We start from the raw sequence: 26,667 nt of genomic DNA, 5'->3' as shown, positions 1-26,667 counted from the left end.
GACCTCTAACTGTCAGAGAACCCAACACCTTCGTTCGGCCAAGCCGATCCCAATCTACACACTCGACTGACACCTCATATGGCTTGCACGACACAACCGCTCAGCCCACGATCAAAACCGTCGACCCACGATCACTCACGATCGTTCAAACTGCTCTCTCACAACACAAAAAGGATCCCTCCTCTCATTCGGTTGACTCACGCATACAGACAGAGAGGAAAGAAAGTTTCAGAAAACTTACTTTGGGATTTCAATTCGTCGCTCTGCCATAGCCGATCGAACTCCGCCGGACAACACCAGTCTTCTTCTTTGCCTCCGACGCCTGCCTCCCCCCATTCGAACTTCAACAAGCAGTCACCCTCCGCCTTCTCCAAGCCGAGGTGGCTACAGCTTGCTCGATCTGCCTTGAGGTGGTCATGACCGGCGGAGGGAGGTCCACGGTCAAGTTGCAGTGCGCTCACGAGTTTCATCTCGGTCGGTGAAAGCAATTGCATCCTGTCATTTTATTTTGTTCTGTATTTACTTCCTTAGTTTATGCATTTATGCCGCTTTTCCTGATTTGTGAAGTTTACTTTTGCTTCGAGGCTGTAGCTGGAGTTTGATGATCCATTGGGTGGGGTAGCACATGGGAAGTTCGTTGGATGATGGTATAAGAGCTTGTTCTGTCTGCTTTTTTTTTTTTTTTCTTTTGGGTTGATTATTAGTCATTAAGGCAGATATTTATGTCTTCTAAGCTCTAAAAGTCATATTATTTGTATTCTTAATTTTGATCTTACAGCTCCTCTTGGCTCCAACAATGAGACGGCAAACGAAACTATCTTAATGCATTCTAAGTTTCTAACATTTCAGATGAGACGGCAAACGGAACTATTTTAATTTAGGCCCTTTCCTGAATAAAATTTCTTGCTCCGCCGCTGCTAACAAACCATGCACATTTAAAAAAAAAAGGTCATATAAGTATTAGTAGAATAATGCTAAAAACAGGGTTTGTAATAACATAATGAAATGTGAAATATCCAGAAATCAAAAACTAATTCAATAAAATAAACAGTTTAACTGGCGTTCTGGAATTAGGTCGGCTGCAATTAGTATAAGAAAATAATTTTTATAGCACTCCAATGCTGATGTAAAAACATCTTTATAAGTAATGCATTTACTTCAAATATTATTTCCAAAGCTTAAGAGGAATATTATATATTTCCATTGACAAAAAAGGACAGCATATATGATTATTAGTAAAAGTGAGAGTAATTACTTTGCTATTTAAAAATTAAAATTTACAAGAACATTTCATAAGAATGAACCTTGATTGACTTTCCGAAGTTATAGACTAAATTCAACCCTCATTGCTTTTAGAAATTATAGACTGAATTTGATAGGAAACACTTGGATTTCCAAGTGTTTCACACCAAAACAGTGGGGACCGGTCCGCTCGTAACAGAATTCAACCTTGATTGATATTCAGAAGTCATCCACTGATTCCACAAAGCATGATCATTTTCCTCCATTTTATAGAATCAAGAAAAACAAGGGATACTGAGCTGACTCAACCGTACAAGTAAATTCCCTTTTAATGATGTGAAGGCTAAGAATGGAACAAACCAAAGAAGCAGGTAGCCAAATTAATTAATAAACATCCAAACAATGATCATAACCCATCTAAGCAAATCATATATGTGTTGTAACTAATAATTGTTTCACCCCTCTCTCTTCCGTCCCAATATGTTCTTCAAATTTTTAACATGGTTTAGCAGAACCACTGAAGAACCATGTTTTGCCCTCTCATGTCTTAAAAGGGAGTTTGGAATTGTTTGATTGCAAGTTTTTAAAACTAAACTTTTCATAATGCAATGTAAAGTAAATACAATGATTTTTTTTATTTCTCAAGTTGTTTGTTTGTTTTTTTTTTTTTTTTTTTTTTGTGTTTAAGTTGTTTGTTTGATTGTTAAATAAATGCAGGTAAATAACTCTTTTATGTTTGATTTTCGGTGAAACAAATCTACTTGTTTTTTAATTTAATCAGCAATTTAAAATTCAACTAATTTAGTAGAATATGGAATAGCACCACGGTTTCATCAACTATGATCTATGCATTTCTTTTCAACAAATTCAAATTTCCCAGCTTCTTTAACTAATAAATTGAAAGCAGGGCGTCATCTCAGCAGCATTCAAGAAAAAAAAGGGTAAAAGGAAAAAGATTGAAAACAGAGGCTCTTATTTGCCAACTAATAATCTGGCGAGATTAACTTCCCCTCTTTAGCTCCTCTGATTCTCTACAATAAGTTAAAAACACCTCCACCAGTTCAAAATCAAAACACTTGTAAAGCCGACTAATAACGTTTCAAAACAAGTTAGTCAATAACATTTCAACCTTGAATCAAACTCATGATCTCAAGATCTAGGAGTCTCCCAATTTGCTTTCCAATTAGACCATGCAGAACACGAGCACCTAACAATGAAAGCAAAAAAGGGTTGCAGCTCTATGTCAAGATACAAAACTCTTGGATTCTCCTCGACATGGATAAATGCTTTCATCTTTGTTCTTTCAGATTCAACATGCCTTGTCTAAAGCTTGATTAAATCAAAGAAGCATCGAAGAACTTCTTTGCTTTTGAAAGCCTTCACCTCCCTTCCCCTCTCCCTCAACATCAACAGCATATACGATGACAAAAAAGTAAAGATAAATAGGTGGTGAGCGTAAGGAACTAAGAAGACAGCTTTGACCTCCAGGCGGAAAAAGAGAAATGCTAAGTGGTTAAAAGGGCTGATGACCCTGCAAAAGCTTGCAACCATGAGACAAAGATGACCCAGGAAAGCAAGAGTGTGGTTGGTGATGGGAATGAAGGCATCAAGCGAGAACAAGAGCATGTTTGGATAAATGGTTTATATCTTTAGTGGTTAGTGCATTATATATCAGTAATGTTGACAGACTACCCAAGTTAATAACGGGGTGAACAGCTGGAGAAGCATCTTTAACTAGAAACTAAAGGCAATCTGCAGAAAAAAAGTAAATCTATCAAAAATCAAGGAGTTGACCATGTTTCTCCCAAACCATAAGAGTTTCATAAGGTGAATAACAATGTTTATTTGCCTATTTCAATCTTTCAAGGAAGAAAAAGAAAAAGCTATAAGATTGTCTCGTACAACATGACAGCAGAATTAAAAAAAATAAACAGTCAAAGGGTTAATGACATGGTCTTCATTTACGTAAAATGCAATCCTATAGCCTGAAGGGTTCAGGAAAACTAATTTTCACTTTGTTTCTAAAATGAAGATATACCAACAGCCACTTAAAACATTCAGATGGCCAATGAAACATGAATATATGGTTATTTTTTTATTTTTCTATTTAAAATCATAGTTCAAGATCATATTCTCACCCCAGGCAAATGTTGATGAATCTTTGAGTGTCACCAGAAAGAGGAGCCCCTCCAGAAAGTAGAAAACGAACGTCTCCACCCAGAACTGCCCGAACTTTGCTAAATACCAGAAAATCCCAAAGCAGTTTCTCCAGGCCCCATGCACCAAACCAGCTTCCGTTAATTGCTGCAAACCTACGACTATATCCAACGTCAAATAGCTTCTTCGCTAGTCCACCCTTCGCATTTACCTAAATATAAAGAGATAAAGCAACTGGTTTTTGTGGTTTGCTCAATGATTGAAAAGTACTTCTGAAAAATCAAGTTGATGCACACATTTTTCCTCACACCATCTCGAATGCGATCAAGAATAGCAGGTACAGCAGTCATTAAAGTAGGTCCTAAAACTGAGGCATCACCCTTTGTTCCCTTCTTTATTTTGTTTGATGTGTCAGTAAGAGTCAAAGGTGAACCATATCCAATAGAAGCTCCAGCAGCAATCATAACAGACTACAAAGAGAAATTGTCATATGCTTTATGCAAAAAAAAAAAAAAAAAGAGAATATCAATTATACCCTGCCAGCAAAGTTAAAGAACTGTATAATCTTACCTCTGCCGCTAATTCAAGAATATGAGCTAGTGGCAAGTAAGCCAAGTAGACATCTTTACTACCTAGCCCAGGTACAATTGTCATAACTGCAGCAACGGTGGCCAAGACATTCCCATGTGACATCATTACGCCCTTGCATATAAGCATAGAAGATAGAGGCCTTAGAATTAATAAAACAAAGAAAATAATATAATATGTAATTTTAGTGGTATTATATTGATAATTAATTAATTATCATTCAACATTATTAGAACATAAGACAATTTTTGTGTGTAATAAATTTAAATATCAGGGATTTATTATACAAAATAATAGAGACAAATGAGGATATAAGTTATAAAGTTAAAGTTAGATGGTTAAAATGGAGTGTGAGTGTGATTAAATGATATCATGAAGACTTAAACATAAATTTAGGTTGTCAAAATTATATGGTTCGGAATATTAGGTTGTAAAGAAGTAATTAATATTGAAGTTTGGTGTGATAGAAGTGTGAAAGTTAAGACGAATATGTGATAAAATTTAGATGGATAAACTAAGCAATGATTATATTAGAGGAAAGGTTGAAGTGAAATCTACCGAAGATAAGGTGATTAAAAATAAATTTAAGTGGTTTAGACATGTATAATGAAGGATAGAAAATCTGTCTATAAATTTAGCGTCAAAAGATTATAAGGAAAATAAGGTAGACTCGCGTTACATGCATAGAAGTTGTTCAAAAGATTACAAAGAATAAGTTTTAACACCTTAACAATAACTCAACGTGAACAAATGGAAAATAAGGATTCATACTATCTACTCTAAATAGTGGGAGAAGAATAATTATGATTTTGACTATATTATAAAATGTTTGAAAGTAATCTACAAGCATATTAGAAATCTTATTTACTTTTGGATGGTAATTCTCAAAAAAGATCATTTTATTGTATAAAAATAAAAAGCAATAGAATAATTTTACTTTCTTCGTAATGAATAACTATCATTCTTAGTACCCAACACTAAAAATGAACCCAATATTTCACAAGATCACCGTAATGAATAATTCGATCTTACCCAACATGAATTATATAAGGATTTAAAGGTAGGCAATACTGCAAATAGCATGAAATTTAAAACATGACAACTTCAAATGATAACAAACTTTATCAGATGCTTTGAACAAAAAATATGCAGCTGAACATCATTGAAGCAACTGCAAAATAGGTTAGAAAAAGAGAAATTTTTTAGGTTCTTGCCTTCAACCAACCTTAGGTAGACCAGTACTCCCACTAGTGTACATTATGACAGCGACGTCAGCTGAAAGAGGCAAATTTGCTTCAACAGGATTTTCCTTGCCCAGTTTCTCTACTTCAACAAATGAGGAGACGGTCCATGAAGCAGCATTCTGAAATTGTGAAGTATCGTTTGAAATGCCCTCCTCATTGATCCAAATTACACGTTTTACAGTATCAAGTTGTCCGCTTATGTCGATGAGTTTTTTCAACTCCTTTTGTCCGCATATGACAGTTGTAACTTCTGTCTGGCAAGGGATTATAGTAGTTAAAAAAAGAAATTGTATTTAGAAGCTTTCATGCTATTGAAACCAATGAATAGTTTGTTTTGTTAAGAAAACAAAAAAGCAAAGTATAAGCCAAGCATGGATTTATGAACATTTTCCAAATCTTATAAGAAGTTTTCATTCAAGAATCATTGTTGTCAACCATATCAACAATAAGAGAGAGAGAGAGATATATTAACCAACACTACTACAAATAAATAGCAACAAAAACTTGAAAATTCATATGATGCCTGTTTTAGATGGTGCATTTTTTTTTAATATGTAGGAAGATATTTGAAATTGGGGAGAATACTAACTTTGGATGATATCAAAGAATTACTATAGAGGATTGGTCATAAATCAATCTACTCTAAGAACTCATGATACTAATGATAAACAAGCCAGATCATTGAATCCCCTGAACATTCCCATATTTTGAATTTAGAGTTTTGGCGTCAAAGTTTCCCCAAAAAAACATTCTTCTTAAGGCTAATAACATCTTTAGTGATGCCCAAGAAAATTCTCGATAAAGAAATCTTAATTGTATTCTAATAGTGTTTATTCTATAATAATTGATTTCTTCCAATAAAGAATGGAAGGACACAAAATAAAGAGATGAGTCAAAGAATATGAGCACGGAGGGATAGTGCAATAAGCAATCCATAATATAGGTGAGGACGTAAATATCCTGAGGTATGCTAAGGCTCATAATGCGTAGTGGATGATGATGTATGTTGTGATGGAGTATATGGGTTAGCTCTTAGGATAGGGAAGACACAATCATAGGATTGTGATCATAATAACCCAATCGTGAGTACGAATGAATCTTCTTCCTATAAGAAGCTTTTTATTTTGATTTGTACAAATGTAATTCTTGCATATAGATATTCGAGAATATGAAAAGCCATAGAAGACATCTTCAAAGATGGACATATAATCTAGAATATTAAAAAAGTTTGGCTCATAAAAAAAAATCAGAATTATAGCTCAAGAAAGTTGTCAGGGAACGGAACCTATACAAACCTATAAGATTGCCAAAGAGTGGGATATTAATAGATGACCTTAGCGGATGACAAACAAAGAGAGGATCTATGCTAAGGAATAACTCTATTTTAGAGAAGAATATTTATATTCTAGAAATAAGAAACTAATCCTAAGGAGGATATGACTAATCCTAGGAATGAGGATGGCTACCCTAAGAGAAGAACTATCTAAAGGAAAGGATCTATCCTAGGAAGGAAGGAAGATTATACTAGAGAAAAAGATCTCTATCTTAGAAAATGAAAACTAACCCTAAGAAAGATGATGACTATCCTACATAGATGAAGAACTATCCTAAGGAAGGGTTGATTAAACCCAAAGAAATGGTAAACTAACCTAAGGGATAGGAGGACGGCCCCAATCCAACTCACATGATTGTCCAACGTTCTGGGTTGTCGTAGTTCCTGGACTACTTAGTAAGAAAAGATGATCAGACTTCTAAAAAAATGAGGATCCTTATCACCAACCAAGGATTACGTCGTCCGATGGGACTGTATAGACCTAGAGGTATGAGGGGACCTAGTCCTAGGCTGATGGATAGGACTTATACTCCACAATCACATGAAGGGAGAAGCCTAGGAGAGGCTTTAGATCCTAAGGATTGGGAGTCTTCTAGATCATAGAAGAATGTAGATCAAACAAATGACCATGAGGCCCAAAATGTTGGACTTACATCCTATATTCCTATCTAGTCAAGAATGTCACTATCTTACCTAGTTGCGTGTGTAAGTGAGAGGTTGGTCAAATTCAAGTGGATGAAAGAAAGACACGCCCTAGAGTTAGCTAGATGGAGAAGAATCATCTATGTATTGTGTATATGTCTAAGTTATCTATCCTAAAATGAATCATTGACTATTTGTAGACTCACAAGATCATGATATGACATGTGCATCAACGATGTTGGAAGTTGACATATCACTTTTCTATGTCCATTAAGATAGACCAAATGCCAGTCACTATTGCTACTGAAAAACATAGACAACGTGCTTTTGTTTTATTCTAAATGAATTAGACCTTTAAGTAAATGATATGCAATACTAGAACTCTAATCTTCAGCAAAGTTAACCCAAGTAATGTAATCACAGAGCAATCAATATAAAATAGATAAAATATAGTGTAAAAAACTAAAATATAAGTAGAAAAAAAAGAATATAAATCAATATTCACTTATCCTCCTAAGGTCTGGCTATCCTAGGATCTATTGTTGTAAGACAGATGTCAATAATAACACAACGAAATCATAGCTCTGATTAAATCACATCACAACCACCTACACGAACCTGTATTTTACAAGCATTTAATCATGACTGATGCAACACAAGCCCAGCCCATGAATACAATGAAACCAAGGCATAAATATAGATTTTGATATTAGACAAAAAAGTTATATTTGAAATAGTGAAACAAATTAAGGGTTTTTTTAAATTATATTTTTACTTGTTAATTCATATGAAAAATGTGACTTATTGTGTTGAAATCAGCTAATGTGAATAGCATAAAGGTTATAGACAATTTCACCATCTTTCCAACAACACCAAAATAGTGCAATTTCAATATAAGACAAAAAGTTATGTCCAAAATAATAAAGTTGTGCCATTGTTTTGGCAAATTATAATTTGATGTAATTATGATAATTGACATAAATATAGGGGTAAATTAAACCTCTCAAATTCCCTGATTATAATGAGCATGGTGCTACTAGTAAAATTTGAAATGAGGGTCAATGGTGATGCACGGTGTACATAGACTAACGCAACCTACAAGTCTCATAACCAACTAGAGAGCAACTATGATTCTGAAATATCTATTGGAATGCAACTTAATCAGGGGAATAGGACATTGAGTCAAACCTAATATATAAATCAGGATGTCTTAAGTTGACTAAGCTGAGAGTGTGGTATCTTGGGCCATCAATAGATGAGGACGACTCACAACAACAGGAACAATATATTGAGAGAGATCTAAGTCAATCAACAAGAGAATTGATAGAAACACTTGAAGATTTCAAGCAAATCCTATCAATTTCAGAAAATCAGCGAAAAACATTTCCCAACTCCAAAAGAATACCAAAATAATAATAATTTTATTACAAGAATCAAATAGATCAGAAGAAAACAACAAGATCAAGTGATCCTCTATTCGAGAGGAGGATCGATCTCTCCCAATCTCTAGACAAATCTAGAGCCCAAAACATAAAACTAAGACATCCCAAAATCAGCCAAATTCAAGATGTCCTAGCCCTAGGAAAACAAACTATTTAATGCATACAAATCAAAAGGAAATCCCTAAATAGTCCCTAAATTCAATTTTCCCTCCCAATTCCCTCAAAAACCCTTCCAAATGGGCTCCCATGAACTTGGCGGCTTGATCGGCATATCAGAAGGCGGAAAAGTTCCACCTCATTTGCGCCTGGGCCGGTCCCGCGTGGACCAGCTGGACCGGTCCAATGGACCGGTTTAACAAGAATGTCCAAAGCTTAGGGTGCACCAATCAAGGTAAATTGGCAAACGGCTCTAGTATACGTGCTAGAGATTGAGTAAACTAGGACCCCCCAAAAAATTCCTCATGGGTGTGTGCTGTAATAAAAGAAACAAATGTGTATGTGTTATGTGTAGTGACATCTCCTAGATAAACCTAGAAAGAACGTATGAAATATAAAGAGCCTAAGTATCAATAATACATCAAAAAATGATGTCAACAATACTGTTTTAGCCAAGTATAAATCACAAAAAATTAGGCATATGAGAAATGATCAAAAACATACTGAGTGAATGTTTTTAAAACTCAAAGCTACCACCCTTATTCAAAGTGAAAAGTTGTCAAGAAAATAAGATTCCATTCAATACAAGTGACTTATGGTCTATAAATAAGGAATGTTTCATCACTATAGTACTCTGGGGCAAATCAAAAAGGATAAACATGCTTGGGTAACATCTTAAAGAGATGAATCCATTATGTTTGTAGCGTTTCTATACTTCCACCAGAGAACAAGAAGATCAATGTCCATGACTTTTTAACTTTTTAGAGCACTAGGACAAGGCACACTGGAGTAAAATACATAAAACAATACGATTTCATTCCACTTGAACCGTCCCAACCAGTTCAAATCTATGCAAGGCATCAGAGTAAAAACCAGACCTATAGCACTTCACTTAGCAACTCAAATTTTACCTTTAATCTGGTTACATAATAATATGCTGTAAATATTCCTGCATTAAATTTGTTTGTTTTATATGAAGCTAACAACTTATTTTTCAGAAGAATTATACCACTAGAAAAACGTGAACTAACCTCATGATAATGCATTCATAACTCATATATAATTAATAAGAAAAATGTTTAGAGGCGTGCAAAATGAACATCATCTGATATACATTTTTTGTGCATAAAACGACAGAGACAGAAGAGATATGGTACCTCATTTAAAGAGTGACAAAGAGCTTCCTCGCCCAAAGAAGCATATATAGTAACTACCGTGAGATTTTGCCGAAAGCAACCCTTCCAGAAAGGAGAATTACATTAGTTTAGCATATCAAAAATAGAAAATTTATTGCAATTCACCAAATTGTGCATATTACATTCAACGTGGAACCTGCAAAACCTCAAATTTGAAGAATAGCATTCCTAAAATGATTCTTTCTTCTTCGTGAATACATTAAATGCTATTTAAGACGTAAAAGTAGACTTAGGAACTTGATGGCGATGGCAAATAATAGGACTCAAGAAAGTTTGAAAATCTACAAATGAAAGAACCATAACCATGTATATGGAGGAATAATAAACATGTTTCACTAGCCATCTGTCTAACTATGTCATCATAGCATCCAATTTTATCAGCTTAAATATATACAACAACAACAATATCAAGCCTTTATCCCACTCGTGAGTCGGTTACATAAATTTTTTTCACCATTGTATCCTATTAAGAGTCAAATTCTCATATAAATCTAATAAAAAAAAGTCATTTCAAATACTTTTGAACCAAGTCTTTTTAGATATGCCAGCTTAAATACACATCAAATATAAATGTGTTGTGCAATATAATGTTCCATAACTGCAAATTTGACTTTTCTTCCAAAATATTTAGCTCTAGAGAATGCTGAGCTTTGTCATAAAGTACCTGTAAAGCTATCTGCCATTGTGCCCTCGTGTCAGCAAAGATCGCAACACGCTCTTCCTTTTTGTGACCAAGCTGGATTAAACCAGAAGCGAAGTTGCAAATAGTATCAAAAGCTTGAACATAATTTAGCCATTCATAGTCCCCAAGATGAAACTTCTCAAAGTATCTTCCATCATGACTCTTTTCACTTTCCTTGGAAATAAACTTTCGAGTTCCAAACAAGGGCTTGTTTGGGAACTTCTTGCAGGATTGCTCAAACAGCTCAGATATGGTTGTGACCCCATCCCAAAGTGACTCCACAGGTGCATCAAAACGGTAATTGCGAAGTGCATATCCAGGCTCTCCACCAACATCTACTGGTAAGCCACGCTTCTTCCTGCTCTTTGTTTTTTGGAATATCAAAGATAACAGAATGGGCAGAAAAGCACCGACAATATATGGATTCATTCTCACGTAAAACACCTATCAATGAGCTCAACAGAAGCTTCTAGATACAGAAACCCACTACAGCACCTATCAATAAATCCGGCCAAAAAAGTAGTATTAGCATCAGCAACTCGAAGCATTTTAGCCACATGAAACTGGGAAGCCATTACTTCTATTAAATAAAAGAGACAGAAGGACTCAATAAAACGAGAGACACAATTCAAATCTCCATTGTCTACAACTACTCTTACTAAAAAAAGAATAAAACCTCACACCCCAAATAAATCCATATAAAAACCTAGCAGATCCCGGCGAAACAGATAAAAAAACTACCTTAACACACAAAATCAGAAAAGATATAACAAAACGTCAAAAAAATTAATATTCAATGGCTCACCCAAAACTACTATAGCGTCGGTTCTGCCTTAAGGGGAGATTCAGCAGAATATAATTCTCTAACACAATTCAATCTTAAGGGGCCGTTTGGCTACCGGGAGGATTTAAATCAGGTAGAGTTCAACAAATCTTATAAATCTAGATTTAGTAAAGCATGAGGACATTAAAACTTGAAAACTGTTAGGTAGACAAATTCACAACTGTGAAAAGCTGATAAATTTTTTGTTTCAGGATTTAAGATTTGTGAAAGAGAAAAATAATTATATCCGTTAAATCATGTGAAAGATGACATTTAGTGACTCATGGACTTAACCAAAAAGGTGCCTGAAACTAGATTTCAAATAACCTGTAGAATTTAAAGCTCATATTTCTGTTTGGTCAAATTGAAGTAAATTCTGGCAAAAATACTATAATGAATTAGGTTAAAATAAACAGAAAACATTGATCGGCCATTTTAATCCACATCCCCACCTTGGATGATGGACTAGGAAACGCCGTTCCATTACCCACAATAAAGCAAAAAGATCAAATACATTAAACCCGTCAACAACTCTACGAATCACTCAAAAAAAATGTTCCACTACATTTTCCATAATACAGTGCGAAAGCTAGCTGCATCCAACTCAAAGAGCCCACCAGATAGAAAAATCTCTCAACTTCCAACGCGCAAATTAAAAAAAAACAAAAAACAAAAAACAAAGATCGAATCCAGCTCACTGAAACAGAAGCTAGAAGGAAAAAGCTCGATTAAGAGACCACTGCATAGAATGATTGATTCCTGGCCAGACCTAGGAAGAAAATTGATTAAAGAGGCGTGTCCTTAATAGAGAGGAGGCGGAGAGCTCGGAGTATCCATAGATTGGGAAATTGGGAACCTCTGAACGAATTTGCAAAATATTAAATTCATGTCCACCGCTTCATCATTTCTCGGAATTTATCTCTTTCTTCTAATACGGGGCGATTTGGATACGACTACGATTACAGGAAAGTATATCTCAAAGAATTTATAGGTGTTATATATATATATATAGAAAGACAGAGAAAAAAATAGATTTAAATTTAACTATTTAGTATTTACACACAATACTTAAAATATCAAAATAAAATAAAAATAATACATTTTGATATAATCATGTCGTCAAATCATCAAGCAATCAATCTATCATTCATCACATCTCGCCAGTTAGGAGTGTAACTGAGTCAAGCTAACTTATCATCGTCTTGGGCTCGACTCAATAAATGGCTCGTAAGTCATGCTCAATGAGCTAATAAGTCAAGCTTGAGTCAGCACTGACTCGATTCTTTAGCTTGTGAGGTGGCTTGTTTAAAAAATACTATTATAAAATGCACTTAAAATAAAAATATATTAGCATTTAGGATTTTTAATTTAAAAATTAGTTGAAGTGTTTAAAATTTATATCTTAATTTTCTTATATTGAGTGATTCTTTCTTATTTTTCTTCTTTTTTTTTTACTATTTTATGATGATATTTACTTGAATCATAATCATTTTCTCTCTTTAAAAATAAATAAGATAGCTTGTGAGCCGGCTCAAACTCGTAAAATAAAGCTCGAGTTTTAAACTTGATAATTAATCAAGTTCAAACTCAACGTAGAGGTAACTCGAGCTTGACTACTATTTATGTAACTTGCCTTTTAAAAATTATATTTGCAAATGATAGATAGTATATTTGATTAAATTCTAATAAGTTGTTAGTGAATTATCTTCAATATTTAAAATTTAAATAAATATGAAATTTAATAATAGGGATTTTACGTACATAATATAAAATTCTTATATATTAATTTTTCTAAAATAACATTTTTTATATTTATTTATATCATATTAGTGTCTAAATCTATATCGAAACATATGCATGAGAAAATATGTTTTATTGTAGATGATTTAATATTAATTATATTTTTATATGATTTAGATATTTGAGGTTTGTAAAAATAAATATAAAAATATTAATTAAATGATGGGTGACGTGAAGCACAAACTCATAGAAAATTACTTTAAAACATCATATGAATAAATAACAATATTAGGTTATTTAATTGGTGAAATTAAGAATTAATAAGTTGTATTAAGATTCATAAAAAATCAACTAAATTAAAATATTAATCATAAATATTTATTAAAATTAAAATGATGAATAAACGGAGTCAATTAGATAAGTGGATGATTCTTCAGATATATTTTTCTCACATATTAAAATTTCATTTGAAATAACATTTTAATATTTTATTTTTTAGATCATAATTATAATTTCTATTTGATTATTCTCTTTTTATTGCTTTAGAAAAATGTATACAGGAAAGTTGTTTTCTATAATATTTTTTTAAAAATATTTTATTTATAACAACTTTACAAAGCAGTAAGAACACTGATCCAAATGAAACCTTTTGAATAGCTTTCCTGTTATTTTATTTTCGGACCGCAATCATAATTTTAAAATTATTATTTTACCTTTTTCTATAATATTTTTATAATTATTTTACGGACATTCTAAACAAACTCTCAATCTAAAAAAAAACTCTCAATACGAAAATCCTGATAGATTATTCCAATGAATTCTTTGGGCAATTTTGTCTTTTTCTCGGGTTAATATTTGATGAAAAAATTAAAAAAAAAATATTTGATGAAAGAAATTCTATAGAGATATTTTAGACACAGTTTTCTTTTGTCAAAAATATTAAAATTGAAGGTATAATCAAACTGATTTAAATTTCATAAATCCGAAAAAAATAAATAAACCTAAAATTTTAGGAGAGCTCAGTTTAGAACAGATGGAGCCCATGTCAATAAATTCCCAATGTAATGTGAAACGAGCGGGAAACGAGTTCGAGGAAGGTTCACGTTTGACCCGGTTCGGTTTGATGTGAGCCGATGTTGACGGTTTGAATGGACGGGCATCAATGGCAGCGTTGGGTTCATCTAGTTCGTCCGATTCGATCTGGCAGGAAGCGTACGGCCGAAATTGATTGAGTAGGGCTTAAACAAACCTGCTGCTGACACGTGCCAGACAAAATCTGACGTCTAAATAATAACGTAGGCGCCATTCTGTAGACTTTTGAGTCTGGACGTCGAAGTTTTGGCCTTTTTATTTAATAGAGTTTTGATTTTTAAAATGGCTGAAAATTGAAGGGTCGTCCAATGCAAAAATCATAGATGTTTGGACGAAACCGTTCCCCTTCCAAATTATTGAGGTGAAATTATTATGTACGGAGTCTGGTGTGGCTCGTGTTCGAACTCCACACATAAGATTTTTTACTTTGAGTGACTACGATCCAAAGTATACCACTCACACATCCAACAATTCAAATTCAATATCATCCGACCACTAAAATCTAACATCTGTCTTCACTAGGGGGGTCAATATTGGACCCGACACGAAAATTTCGGGTTCGGGTTGACCCGAACCCGAAACGGGTCGGGTTCAGATTTTCGACCCGTTTCAAAAAACGGGACAGGTTCAGGTTGACCCGAGAACTCGAAAATGACCCGACTGCCCGGTCTGCCCGCGTCATTCTGCCCGCATGCGTAGACTCGATGGCTCGCTGCCGAGTGCCAGGCGTGACGGCGTCAGTACGTGACTCGTCTGCCAGTGCGGCAGTGCCACTGAGTGCGGTCCCGCTGACCCGTGTCCCGCCCCACGATCGAGTCTGCCCGTGATGGCGCGATCCAGCTGACCAGTTCGGCAACGCAACTGAGTGCGGTCACGCGGACCCGCGTCCCGCCCCACGATCGAGTGACTCAAATCTGTCGCGCCAGTCGCGCATCCCGCGGTCCGGAGGTCCGACTGTCCGAAGTCGTATCTGCCGCAGTGTCGCGGCAGCCGCGCATCCCGCGGTCCCACGATCGAACGCGGAACGCCAAAGCATGGCCCGGTGTGCCGTGTTGAATCCAAAGCAGGTCGGGTTCGGATCCGCAAAACCTACCTGTATACAAAAACGGGTCGGGTTCGAGTTGACCTGAATAGTGCCGGGTCAATTTCAGGTTCGATCCGAACCCGACCCGTGACCCAAAATTGACACCTCTAATCTTCACGGTTTTCTAATCTTCCTCCTATCAAGAGAATCAAGTTTCAGTTGATTTTTATATTCAGATTCAAGTTTCGTTTCAACAGCTTTTCTATTGCTACTTAAAATGAAATTTTAGTACAAAATTTTTTATTTTGGTATCAAAACTCCGTTTAAAAAAGCAATAAAAAAGACGGCTCAAACGAAGCCTCAATTAACTACTTTACTGATAAATCATAGGATCAAGAAATCGCCGTCCCAAACGAAGCCTAAGTCATTCGGTCTAAAGAAACATTACTACTTTCATTGCACCATCAATAGAGTATTTGGAGCATAAAGAGTCAATTTAACAATTTCAAACATCCTATAAAAATTACAAATGGCTGACAACCAACCTTTGCTTTTCTAGTTATCTAATCTCTCATCCTATTAAGAGAACAACCAACAACCAGAATACCAGATCATTTGTTAATGCCTGATTTTTTACATTCTCGATCAACAATGTCATAACACTTTAGCCATAATTGACAACCAATACACTTTAACCACTAATGTGCACCTTCTCAATTGCTTTTGTCTCCCTTCTTATTTGAGAATGAGCAAAACCCATTAACCCTTGTTACACAAATTTCCGACATCTTGCGCCCATATTTCATGTCGCTCGATCTCCTCCTATCAAAAGAATGAATGAACAAACCGCTTATCATCACCCACCTTTCAATATTCCCTCGACCGCTCCTCGACGCTTCTCAAGATCCAATATTCTTTAACAACTACATACAATGCTCATCTTTTCAATCACTCATTTACCCATCCTACAAAAAAAATGATTAAGGTTTTGTTTGATATGGCTTTCTCACTGCTTCTTAGCATCTTTTTAACACAAAAAATTAAAAATTTTATGCTAAAAAATTGATTTAAGAAGCAATAAAAAAGTCATCCCAAACAAAGCCTAAGTTGACTAGTCACAATAATTCAACTTCTAAAGTTCTTATCTCATAAAAAATTCTATCACACCTTTTTTTCTTTTTTTTTTGGTTGCCCCTTCTCTATCTTTGAAGTAAGATCCAACATATTCTAACTAAATAAATTTGAATCAAACACACCACAACATAAAATGCATATTTAGGCTTCGTTTGGGACGACTTTTTTACTGCTTATTAAAACAGTTTTGTAGTACAAAAGTTAAATTTTTTTGTACTCAAAAGTTGTTTTAAGAAGCAATAAAAAAGCCATCTCAAACGAATCCTTAAACTGATAATAAAGAACATATCGATCAATCTGAAGCCGGTCCTGAAATATAGTAGCAAAGATAAGTACAACATTTGACAACTTTCACCGAAAGGATTGATGATGACAATTAATATCTCGCTACAATCATAAGAGAAGCCAGAACTAAATTAAAGACTTTCAGCGAAAATAAAGACCATGAAGAAAGATGAGCCAAAGATAAAAAGTTTCCTAGTCTGCGCGAGATTGACCAGCTCTAGAAGAGAGAATGATGCCAACAATGAGACCATAAAGAGCAAGAGCTTCAGCGAAAATAAGAATAAGAATCATTCCCACAAAGAGCTTTGGTTGCTGGGCATTGGCCCTGTCAATGGACAATAATCAGAATCAAATGAAAATATTCATAAAATTGCATCGACAATCAATATTCGAGTTTTATATAGAGGGAAAGAGGAGATCAAAATATTCAATGAATAAATAATAGAAATTTATGCACATACTGCAAAAAAAAATTCCTTATTTACAAGCTCTAATTCTGAGGACCAGCTGCTCAACTCTAACCTCAATACTTATGCTTAGCATTCCTAGCTCATCCTCTCCAGCTTCACTCAGGTCAAGGTGGCTGCCCACTCGCACTTCTCATTAAGGTGAATTGAACAATTATTTCATGCTCCATGCAGTGTAACTCTTTATGGTTTCGTTTGGTACGGCTTTCTAACTGCTTCTTAAAGCAGCTTTCAAGCATAAAAATAAAAAATTTTGAGCAATTTTGAGCTAGAAATCTGCTTTAACAAGTAGTAAGAAAGCCATCTCAAACGAAGCCTAGTCTAAGACTTCATTTGGGACAACTTTCTTACTGCTTCTTAAAGCATCTTTCTAGTATAACAAATTTAAATTTTTAAAGTAAAGAAACAATAAAAAAGCAGTCTCAAACGAAGCCTAAGTCGATGCAAGTAGATAGGTGACACTCATCCAAATACTTTTGGGGATCACTTTCCACTTCTAATCATCTTAAACACGGCGCTCTCTAATAAATTAGCTTTAGCCTAAAACCTGCATCGCATCAGGGGGGGCAGAATTCTGGGAGACAAATCCTATAACAGTGAGGATCACAACTAAATATTGTTGTCTGTCGAAAGCACTAGAGTCCCTTTCATAGTGATAATCTAGTCGACTCTACCCAATCCACTCAAAGGGATATCAAAGAGACATGAAGAGTTCAAAGTTTTTGGAGTAGTCTACAATCACATATAATACTCAAACTAAAGGTAGAAGAGATCTAAGAAAGAACAAGCAATTCATAAGGAAGATAGCACTATTATCACTGATAATTTGTTCATGTATAATTATCTAGAGGAGAATAGTATTTTCTTTATCAGAAAATATGATCTCCGTTGTTAGGCATTATTAGAAATACTATCATCACTTTTGAGAGGCTTCAAAAAATACATAATAACTTTTAATTACATCTAATCAAATAATGGAATTGAGTCAACTTATTGTTTTCCAAATCAAGCTTTCTAATCCACGCAAGTTAAATAAGCCCAACTAGAATCAGATAAATATTTTCTATTGGCAAACCTAGAGAAGATAATGAAAAATAAGCCAAATCAAATCAATTGGGAGGGACTAGTATGACCTCAAATGTATCAAATCTGGCAATGGTGTGGCAAAATAATGCCAAACTAGGTTTATAGGATAAATATATTGAGCAAAAAAATAAATAAATAAATAAATAAATAAAAATATTGAGCAAAACAATTTATTTTATAGTTCATTTCTTTTCAGGATTTATGATGTAGGGAGATAATCGTTGGATTGTTGGAAGAAGAGGTTGCTTGAAGGATTTCCAAGAACAAGAGAACAAACCAAGCATTAAGCTTCAATTTATATAATATTCATCAATGATCTCAACTCTCCTTACATCATACTATATATAATAATTAGGTAGAAAACTAGAGAAAACTAAAAAGTTCTAGAATCCTATAACAAGCTTATAACAAACTAGATAATATACGTCCAAGGAACGATTTAAGCTAAAATGCTCTGCATCATTATCCTCTTGCGTCAAAAGGGCTCGACTCTGTTAAGGCACGTCATCGGGAGAAAGATATATATAGAAATTATGATCAATCCTCCTAGGTCGAAGACCTTGCGTCTTAGATACATACACACAAGCTTATTCATTGTTGAATCTCTAAACAAGTTCTGAACCAGTCCTTTCCAATCTCTACGGGACATGCAGTGCCTTGACACAAATATGTTGAATGTATAGAAATTGGGCGACATCTCTTCAGAAGTAGCAACATCAATCTGCCCAACCTTCACATATCCATTAAGAAGGACATTATAAGCTCACCTTCTATGATTTGATCAAATGCACAATATTACAACTGTAAGCATCAACCTCAAAGTTGTAGATTGGAAACAACCAAATCAACCCTTCCTTTGTTGCAACTAATTCTTTGAGGCATGATCCAAGAATTAACGCATCCTGCAACCCTTTTGTCTCTTTCAAAAATCTCAACAGTTTCATCAATATACCCAATGTTAGCACACAAAAACAAAAACATGTTATAAAACCAAATTGAGCTCCATTGACCGCCTCCTTATTTCCCTATACATAGTCAGGGCATCCATGACATACCAAGCTTGGGAATAAGCTATGATAAGCGAATAATGAGTAATCATATTTGGTAATATGTTTTTACCAACCATCTCCTTATAAATGTTCTTCACCTGTCATGGCCTTCCACCTCTTCCCACGGCCTCCAACAACAACTTGTAATTGATCGAATTTGGCTTCACACCAAGTGCTTTCATTTCCTCAAGCACATTGAGCGCACCATTGTCTGTGCAGTAATCTTTATATGCAAAATTTAAGCAGCGCAAGCATTTTGAACTTATCTCATGAACTTTAAGAAGGATCAGCTACCTATATTTTTTGTCCTGAAATATTAAGTCAATCTCAACAAACAAATCGTCAACACCCAACTGCCCGAAGCAATCAACAACATTACGTCGAGCAGTTTGTGAGCATGGCATTGGATTAGCTTTGTCAGTGGACTTCACATTAAGGATTTGCACACCTATAATGGAAACGACTCCAATACCACCTGAAGCATAATCTTCACAACCATCACGACCAGACATAACTAATTTCTCTTTTAATTCCAAAAATCTTGATGGCTTGATGCAGATGAGATTTCCCCTTAACTATTGTTGTACCGCGGTCAACAAAATGGTTCAGAATTTGAAATTCCTTCTTCAGCCAATCTTTTGCAAGTCTCAACTTTGTGGATGCAAGGAAATTTTTTTCTCTTCAGTATCATTGCAAATCTTGCATTCATGAGCAGCAGCCATTGACTTTTCTGAATTGCAAGAACTCCTTGAATGAGTATTGAGTTCATCATTATCTAGATGGCAGAATTCTTCACGTCGCCGACGTCACAAAAGGGCTTCTCCATGGCTTCAAGTGCGGAGTCGGGCATGGTATTGTGGGAACTGAGCGGGTCCGGGAGTGGGGCAGGACCGTGGTCATGTGGAGTGGCAGCGGTGGTTGCTTCTTCTGGTTCAACAACAACTTTAAGATCATGCTGGAGTGGTGTCGGTTGCACGGACTTGTTGGGGAAGCAAAAGGAGAATGCTGGGATGACCAAATTCGGAGCGAGCAGCGATGGCGGAGTGGCATCGGCGGTTGTTTCGTCGGTTAGAGAATTGCAGGTCGAGTGTTGCGGATGTGGCAAATTGTGCTGGAGTTGTTGGGGATCGCAGATCTTATTGATATTGAACTCTAGGTTTGTGACATTCCGGCAATGGAAAAATATCAGAGGAATGGGGCTAGCTGATGTCGGAGGAATGGAGCTAGCTGATGTCGGAGGAACAGAATTGTGGGCGTTGGTCTGCTCGCGAGACGAAGCGGGATTGCGGTCCTGGTCACGAGACAATGCGGAGGCAGAATCATGGGTGATGGAATGGGGTCAGAGCAGAGGCGAGTCGCGAACGAAGGCCGTGGGTTGATTGTGGACTAAATGGTCGGGCATGGGATTCCGCCAATTGAGCGAAAGTTCAAGTGGATGATAGTGGGGCGGCGGATCTTGCCATTGGAGTGGAAGTTGGAGCGAAGGACAATCATCTTCTTCGTCGTCGACCGCCCATCACCTTTAGTGTCGATCGTCGTCAACCGTCCATCTCCTTCAGCGACGATCGTCGTCGACCGCCCATCTCCTTCAGCATCAATCTTCGTCGACCGTTCATCTTATTCGGCGTCGATCTTCTTCGACCGCCCAATTTCTTCGGCTTCGATTTTCATCAACAACCCACCTTCTTATGTAGTTCATCGTTCTTCGCAAGCTCCAGGCTCTGATACCAAAGATGTGGGGAGATAATCGTTGGATCGTTGGAAGAAGAGGATGCTTGAAGGATTTCCAAGAACAAGAAAACAAACCAAGCACTAAGCTTCAATTCATATAATGCTCATCAATGATCTCAACTCTCCTCACATCATACTATATATAAGAATTAGGTAGAAAACTAGAGAAAACTAGGAAGTTCTAGAATCCTATAACAAGCTTGTAACAAACTAAATAATATACGTCCAAGGAACGATTTAAGCTAAAATGCTCTGTATCAATTTATAATATTTAAAGACTTCTATCATTATCCCATTCATTATCCTTATCCTAATTATGCAGAGTTAGATCTAAAGAACCCTACTACTTTATTTCTATTGAGTGCAATCTAAGGTGTTAATACTATTTTGCATAAATCATTGTATACAATTTCTTTCGATGTTATATTTGGCCTGCTACTTTTCTGATGTGAAACGTACAAGCATGGATGATTAAATTAAGGAAGTTTGCACGCTTAAATTTTAAAGCACAATAGTTATAAGCTTCAATACCTCACATTACTTCTATCTACCATCTTATTGCTGCATCTTTAAACCTCAATTTTAAATGAGAACTCACCAAAATTATTATCTATTATCATATATTAAATAGATGGTACTCCCACAATCTTTTCAATATGTAATCATTTATAACTCTATCCTTATCAGTATTACTACATGCCCACTCAACTTAGATATCAGCAATTTCTTCAAGACTCAATAGGCAACTTAGGTTTCCAAGTACTTTGAACGGGCCCACAAGCCTATGAACCCAACCCTCTATAATATTTGATGGGTGAGCACTAATAAGTGTATCGGTTTAGTGTCATGTCCTTCCCAAGTACCATGCAACAAGGATGTTAAGAGGTTGACCAAAATCGTGAAGTATACAACTCAGTTCAATTTAGGCTTCGTTTGGGACAGCTTTCTTACTGCTGTTTAAACCAGCTTTATTGTACAAAAAATAAAAATTTTGAACTAGAAAGTTGCTTTATAAAGCAGTAAAAAAGTCATCCCAAACGAAACCTTAGTCTACTCATCAAATGAATTATACTCATAAGGGATCAACCTCCATATTAGATTTACCACATCAAATCCTTTATTCAAGTGGATCCAACTTGTCTAATATGGCATGCTCGTGAGGCCCTGAGTTTCTAGTCATTTGATATTAAAATATTCATCAAGGAAGACTACACAGATGAAGGAAAAACTAACTACTCGACAATCGTTAAAATAAATAAGAAAACTATTTGGATAGTAATACCATGCAATTGAAGGGAACATAGTACTCAACCTTATGGCTTACATAACAAAAGATTCCAAAAAGGGTTGCATGCATTGACCCTCTCAACCCAAGGGTCATTAAGAAATTAAATGATTCCTTAATAGGTCGGTCTCCTCCCAGCTCAGCAACACCATCAATGCTCATTATCAACTACTCACGTGGAGATGTAAATAATGAGAGTGAGTATAACACATACCAAATTATTAACAACAGTGCAATGCAAGGATTAGCCTCAATATGTAACATAAAAAGTTCATCAAACAAAGAAACATGACTTCAAACAAGTATCGAATCAATAGTCTTACGCACAATACATGAAAACTTCAACCATTTCAAACAAGAAAATTTTCTTATTTACCAAATTCTTTCAATATTCCATGCAATGTTATTGGAGGTTATGCCACCTCCAAACATTTCCATTTGATTGTAAGGTCACACCACCCTATCATAGATGTTATCCACTTCCATGTTCAACTAATTTTGTTGAAAACTTCATATCAAGCGTGTATCTCATCACACGCACAAACTTGCATATTATACAAAAGATTTCTAAGGATTTCTAAGAGATTAATTGTACAAAATTTGATAGTAGCCAACAACCAAAGATCATACTCAAACTCGAGGTAGAAGAGATCTAAGAAATAGTAATGAGTCCATTTATCATTGAGGTCTAACAACACCCAAGAACTTTCACGTTCTGCTAAGAGTCAACTAATGAGTCCATTTATCATTTAAAAGTTCCATCATATCCCTTCCCATTTGTCACTGAGCAACTAAAAATTAAAATAAAATTAATATTAGAGGTATGACTTGTAGAAAAGCAGAGAGAAATATCCTATCAGCAAGACAAAGTTACAATAGTAAACTAAGAGCAACTTAGAAGGCAACAAAGGAATTCCATTCATTCTCATTGAAATGCTTGCTACAGTAATTGGAGTATATATAGAGCATATGTATGCACGTGAGTGTGGTACACATTTTGTTATGCCATTTGGAGTTTGTCATGTCAGGGAATATTCTGATGTTAGTGGAAGGTTATGCTAATAAGTAATAACTCATACCAAATTATTAACAACAGTGCAATGCACGTATTAGCCTCAATATATAACATAAAAAGTTCATCAAATAAAGAAACATGGCTTCAAAGAAGTATCGAATCAATAGTCTTTCGCACCATAAATGAAAACTGCAACCATTTCAAATATGAAAATTTTCTTATTTACCAAACTCTTTCAATATTCCATGCAATGTTATTGGAGGTTACACCACTTCCAAACATTTCCATTTGATTGTAAGGTCACACCACCCTATCATAGATGTTATCCACCTCCATGTTCAACTAATTTTGTTGAAAGCTTCATATCAAGCGTGTATCTCATCACAAGCACATACTTGCATATTATACAAAGGATTTCTAAGAGATTAATTGTACAAATTTTGATAGTAGTCAACTACCAAAGATCATAGTCAAACTCGAGGTAGAAGAGTCTAAGAAATAGTAAGCAATACATATGGAAGTAGTCTACCATTAATAAGGTAGGATTCCCCACTTAGAAGAAAGCAAAAAGGGTTGAAAATGGAGTCCCATCTCCTTCTCTCCAGCTTCATCATGGCTTCCAGGTGGTTGTCTTCTCACTAGGGTGAATGGAACAACAACTACTATATCTAGACATCTAATTCCTTCAGTTGAGTCAAGAAAGAGAACACAAAGGCTATAAGATAAATAAGTGGCCCTCATCCAAATACTTCAGGGATCATTATCAACTTTCAACCATCATGGACATGCTACTCACTAATTGATTAGCTTTAGCCCGTTTCCTGTATCGCAATAAGGAGGGTTGAATCCTAGAAAAAATAACACCTTTATTTATACCACAATCAGCAAAGATCTACGATCAATCAGAAACCAAACTACAAAACAATAGTAACCCAAGCTTAATCAAAGAAAACCAGAAAGCAAATTAAAATATATTGGTTTGTAATCACAATTCAGTCTACAAACAGCATAAACAAAATATTAAATTATGAGCAATATAAGTAGGGGCCAAAATAAGAAAAAAAAAAAGAACTTAGAAACAGAAGGATAACAATAGAATCACCAGATCCACAAAAAAGTAGAGAGAATTACCGCACACCAGCATCGCCGACGATCCCAATGGCCATTCCGGCGGATAATCCGGCCAGGCCGCATGAAAGGCCGGAAGAGAGATGAGCATATCCGTCGAAGAGGTAATACGACTTTGCCTTGGGATTTATTCCCGTGCTAATAATAACCGCAATGATCAAACCGTAGATCCCGAGAACTCCGGCCATAACAACAGGGACGATCGACTTCATGACAAGCTCCGGCCGCATCACACCCATCGAGGCCACGCCGACACCGCTCTTCGCCGTCCCATAAGCCGCCCCCATGCCTGAAAATAGATAACAACATAATATAAAAAAAAGTAGTTGGAATCAGATAAAGGCCTGTAATAAGTGAGATCGGTCGGAGAGAGATTACAGGAGAATACGAGCGCTGCGGCGGCGCCGAGGAATCCGAAGAAGGGAGCAGTTTCATCGCCGCTAAAGCCTGCCATTTGCGTAAAACTTCAAGCTTTTTTCCCTGAAGCCCTGACCTTTTTTTTAGATACAGGAAAAGAGGAAGGTGGAGGAAACTAATAAAAAAAGGAGAGATTTTTTTCGAGGAATTGGGGAGGGAAGCCACGACACGAGGCTACGGTAATGAATGGTCAGCGGCTATTTCATCTAATCTCTTATAGAAGAATAAGATATTTTATTAATCGTCAAATAAATTATTTTTAATAAAATTTGTAGGATATATTATATTATATACACATTTTTAAATATTTAGATATAGATCATTTATTTTATTTATTTAAATATATGATATCTTATATCTTAATTACATCATAAATTTTTTATATTAAGAAATTAATAATAATAATTTTTTAATATAATTTAAATATGTAAATGTGATATAAATAAATGCAAAATTTTAGATAAAATATAATTATATAACAGTTCTTTTATATTAGAGTTAATCATTAGTATCCAACTTATTTATGACGGTGGGCGTCAATTTTATGAACAATTATTACGTCCTCTGACCGGACGTAGAGCTACGTTCGACCGCCAATAGCATGTCGCCTTTACCGCGCGGCCCGACGACTTGACCCGGACAGGAAACTAGGATTGCTATGTTCGCGTATTGCGAGGTATTACTCAGTATTACTAGGTATTGCTTGGCAATAACGAGAAATACCGTTATGTGAAGACCAATACCGAGCAATACCGAGTTGTACCGAGTTTTTCTAGAAAAACTCGGTACAACTCGGTATTGGTTATTGCCGAGCAAAAGCGACCAATATCTAGCAATACCGAGCAATACCTAGCAAAATCGAGAAACATCGAGCCATCCTGGGTCTGTTCCGGGTCGGGTTGTCGGGGCGCACGGTAAATAGTGAGAACGCGTGGCGCGATTCTACTGGTGGCCGAACGTAGATCTACGTCCTGTGACCGAACCAAATAAAAGTTCCAATTTTAGAAACGATGATACTCAATGAAAGTTAGTTAGTAAGCCTTTTTATTTCCTCTATAAGTGTTTGAGAAAACTCTTTTTGATCTCCATAAATGCCTGGAAGTAAATCCTATTTATACAACTAATAAATATATATATATGATTATCCAAGTCATTTCAACTAAAAAATAGAATACTCCAAATAAATTGTGTTATTCTCATTGATCATATGATATTTTTAGGTATTTTAGAGTGACAATGACATCCAAATGAAATGTAAAATTTCTCTTATGACGACTTCCATTTTGATTTTGATTGTAAGTATGCAAAAAAAAAAAAAAGAAGGTTTAATCACTTTAAAGTAATTAGAAAATTTCTCTTCTGACAACTTCCAGCGTCTCAAGTACTTTATTCAAGCACATTTAGAAAGCTGTTTTAAGAAGTAGTAAGAAATCCGTACCAAACAAAGCCTTAATTTCTTATAAACTTTTAGGCTTTGTTTCAAACATGTTTCTTACTGCTTTGCAAAACTATTACAAAGAAATTAAAATCTTAAATATGCTATAGGAAATAATTTTTTAATACAATATTTTTTTCAAAGCATCAAAATATTAGTGGCAAAATAGAAATTGTGGTTTCAATCTAAAAGAGAAAGCAATAAGAAAGATATCTCAAACAAAGCTTTAGTATTATTAGGTTCATTTCATCAAGAGCATTTTCGGCTATAAATT

General features: G+C 35.3%; 2 protein-coding genes across 2 annotated transcripts in view; both read right to left on the bottom strand.

Annotated features, from left to right (window-relative positions):
* Nucleotides 1–12,475, bottom strand: part of LOC110116238 (long chain acyl-CoA synthetase 9, chloroplastic) — a 30,055-nt gene extending 17,580 nt beyond the window's left edge. Inside the window, exons 1-11 of the mRNA XM_028695862.1 lie at nt 12,275–12,475; nt 10,665–11,177; nt 9,962–10,042; nt 5,213–5,485; nt 3,970–4,101; nt 3,696–3,869; nt 3,381–3,610; nt 2,985–2,994; nt 2,626–2,641; nt 2,066–2,079; nt 462–495 (exon numbers count right to left, since the gene is read on the bottom strand). Of these exons, the coding sequence (XP_028551695.1) occupies nt 462–495; nt 2,066–2,079; nt 2,626–2,641; nt 2,985–2,994; nt 3,381–3,610; nt 3,696–3,869; nt 3,970–4,101; nt 5,213–5,485; nt 9,962–10,042; nt 10,665–11,111 (1,411 nt within the window). The 5' untranslated portion in view covers nt 11,112–11,177; nt 12,275–12,475. The remainder of the gene's footprint in view (nt 1–461; nt 496–2,065; nt 2,080–2,625; nt 2,642–2,984; nt 2,995–3,380; nt 3,611–3,695; nt 3,870–3,969; nt 4,102–5,212; nt 5,486–9,961; nt 10,043–10,664; nt 11,178–12,274) is intronic.
* Nucleotides 12,476–16,784: 4,309 nt separating this feature from the next.
* LOC110116227 (V-type proton ATPase 16 kDa proteolipid subunit) lies at nt 16,785–25,147 on the bottom strand. The gene is made up of 3 exons (XM_020849724.2): nt 24,920–25,147; nt 24,545–24,830; nt 16,785–17,105 (listed from the first exon to the last, which is right to left on the bottom strand). Exons 1-3 carry the CDS (start codon nt 24,993–24,995, stop codon nt 16,973–16,975), a joined length of 495 nt encoding a protein of 164 aa, XP_020705383.1. The 5' UTR covers nt 24,996–25,147; the 3' UTR covers nt 16,785–16,972.
* Between the last annotated feature and the right edge of the window lie 1,520 nt (nt 25,148–26,667).

This window comes from Dendrobium catenatum, unplaced genomic scaffold (assembly GCF_001605985.2).
Source record: "Dendrobium catenatum unplaced genomic scaffold, ASM160598v2 fragScaff_scaffold_698, whole genome shotgun sequence".
In the NCBI taxonomy this organism is placed as follows: Eukaryota; Viridiplantae; Streptophyta; class Magnoliopsida; order Asparagales; family Orchidaceae; genus Dendrobium; species Dendrobium catenatum.
Note: the sequence above shows the minus strand (reverse complement) of the source record. Positions and strands in the feature narration are given on the sequence as shown.

Bases quoted from the DNA above. Each gene is read 5' to 3' on its own strand.
- LOC110116227 (XM_020849724.2), bottom strand. From the start codon at position 24,995: ATGGCAGGCTTTAGCGGCGATGAAACTGCTCCCTTCTTCGGATTCCTC. The intron at 24,831-24,919 runs GTAATCTCTCTC...ATCTATTTTCAG, and splicing joins CGCAGCGCTCGTATTCTCCT to GCATGGGGGCGGCTTATGGG. The intron at 17,106-24,544 runs GTAATTCTCTCT...GTCCATTGACAG, and splicing joins GTCGGCGATGCTGGTGTGCG to GGCCAATGCCCAGCAACCAA.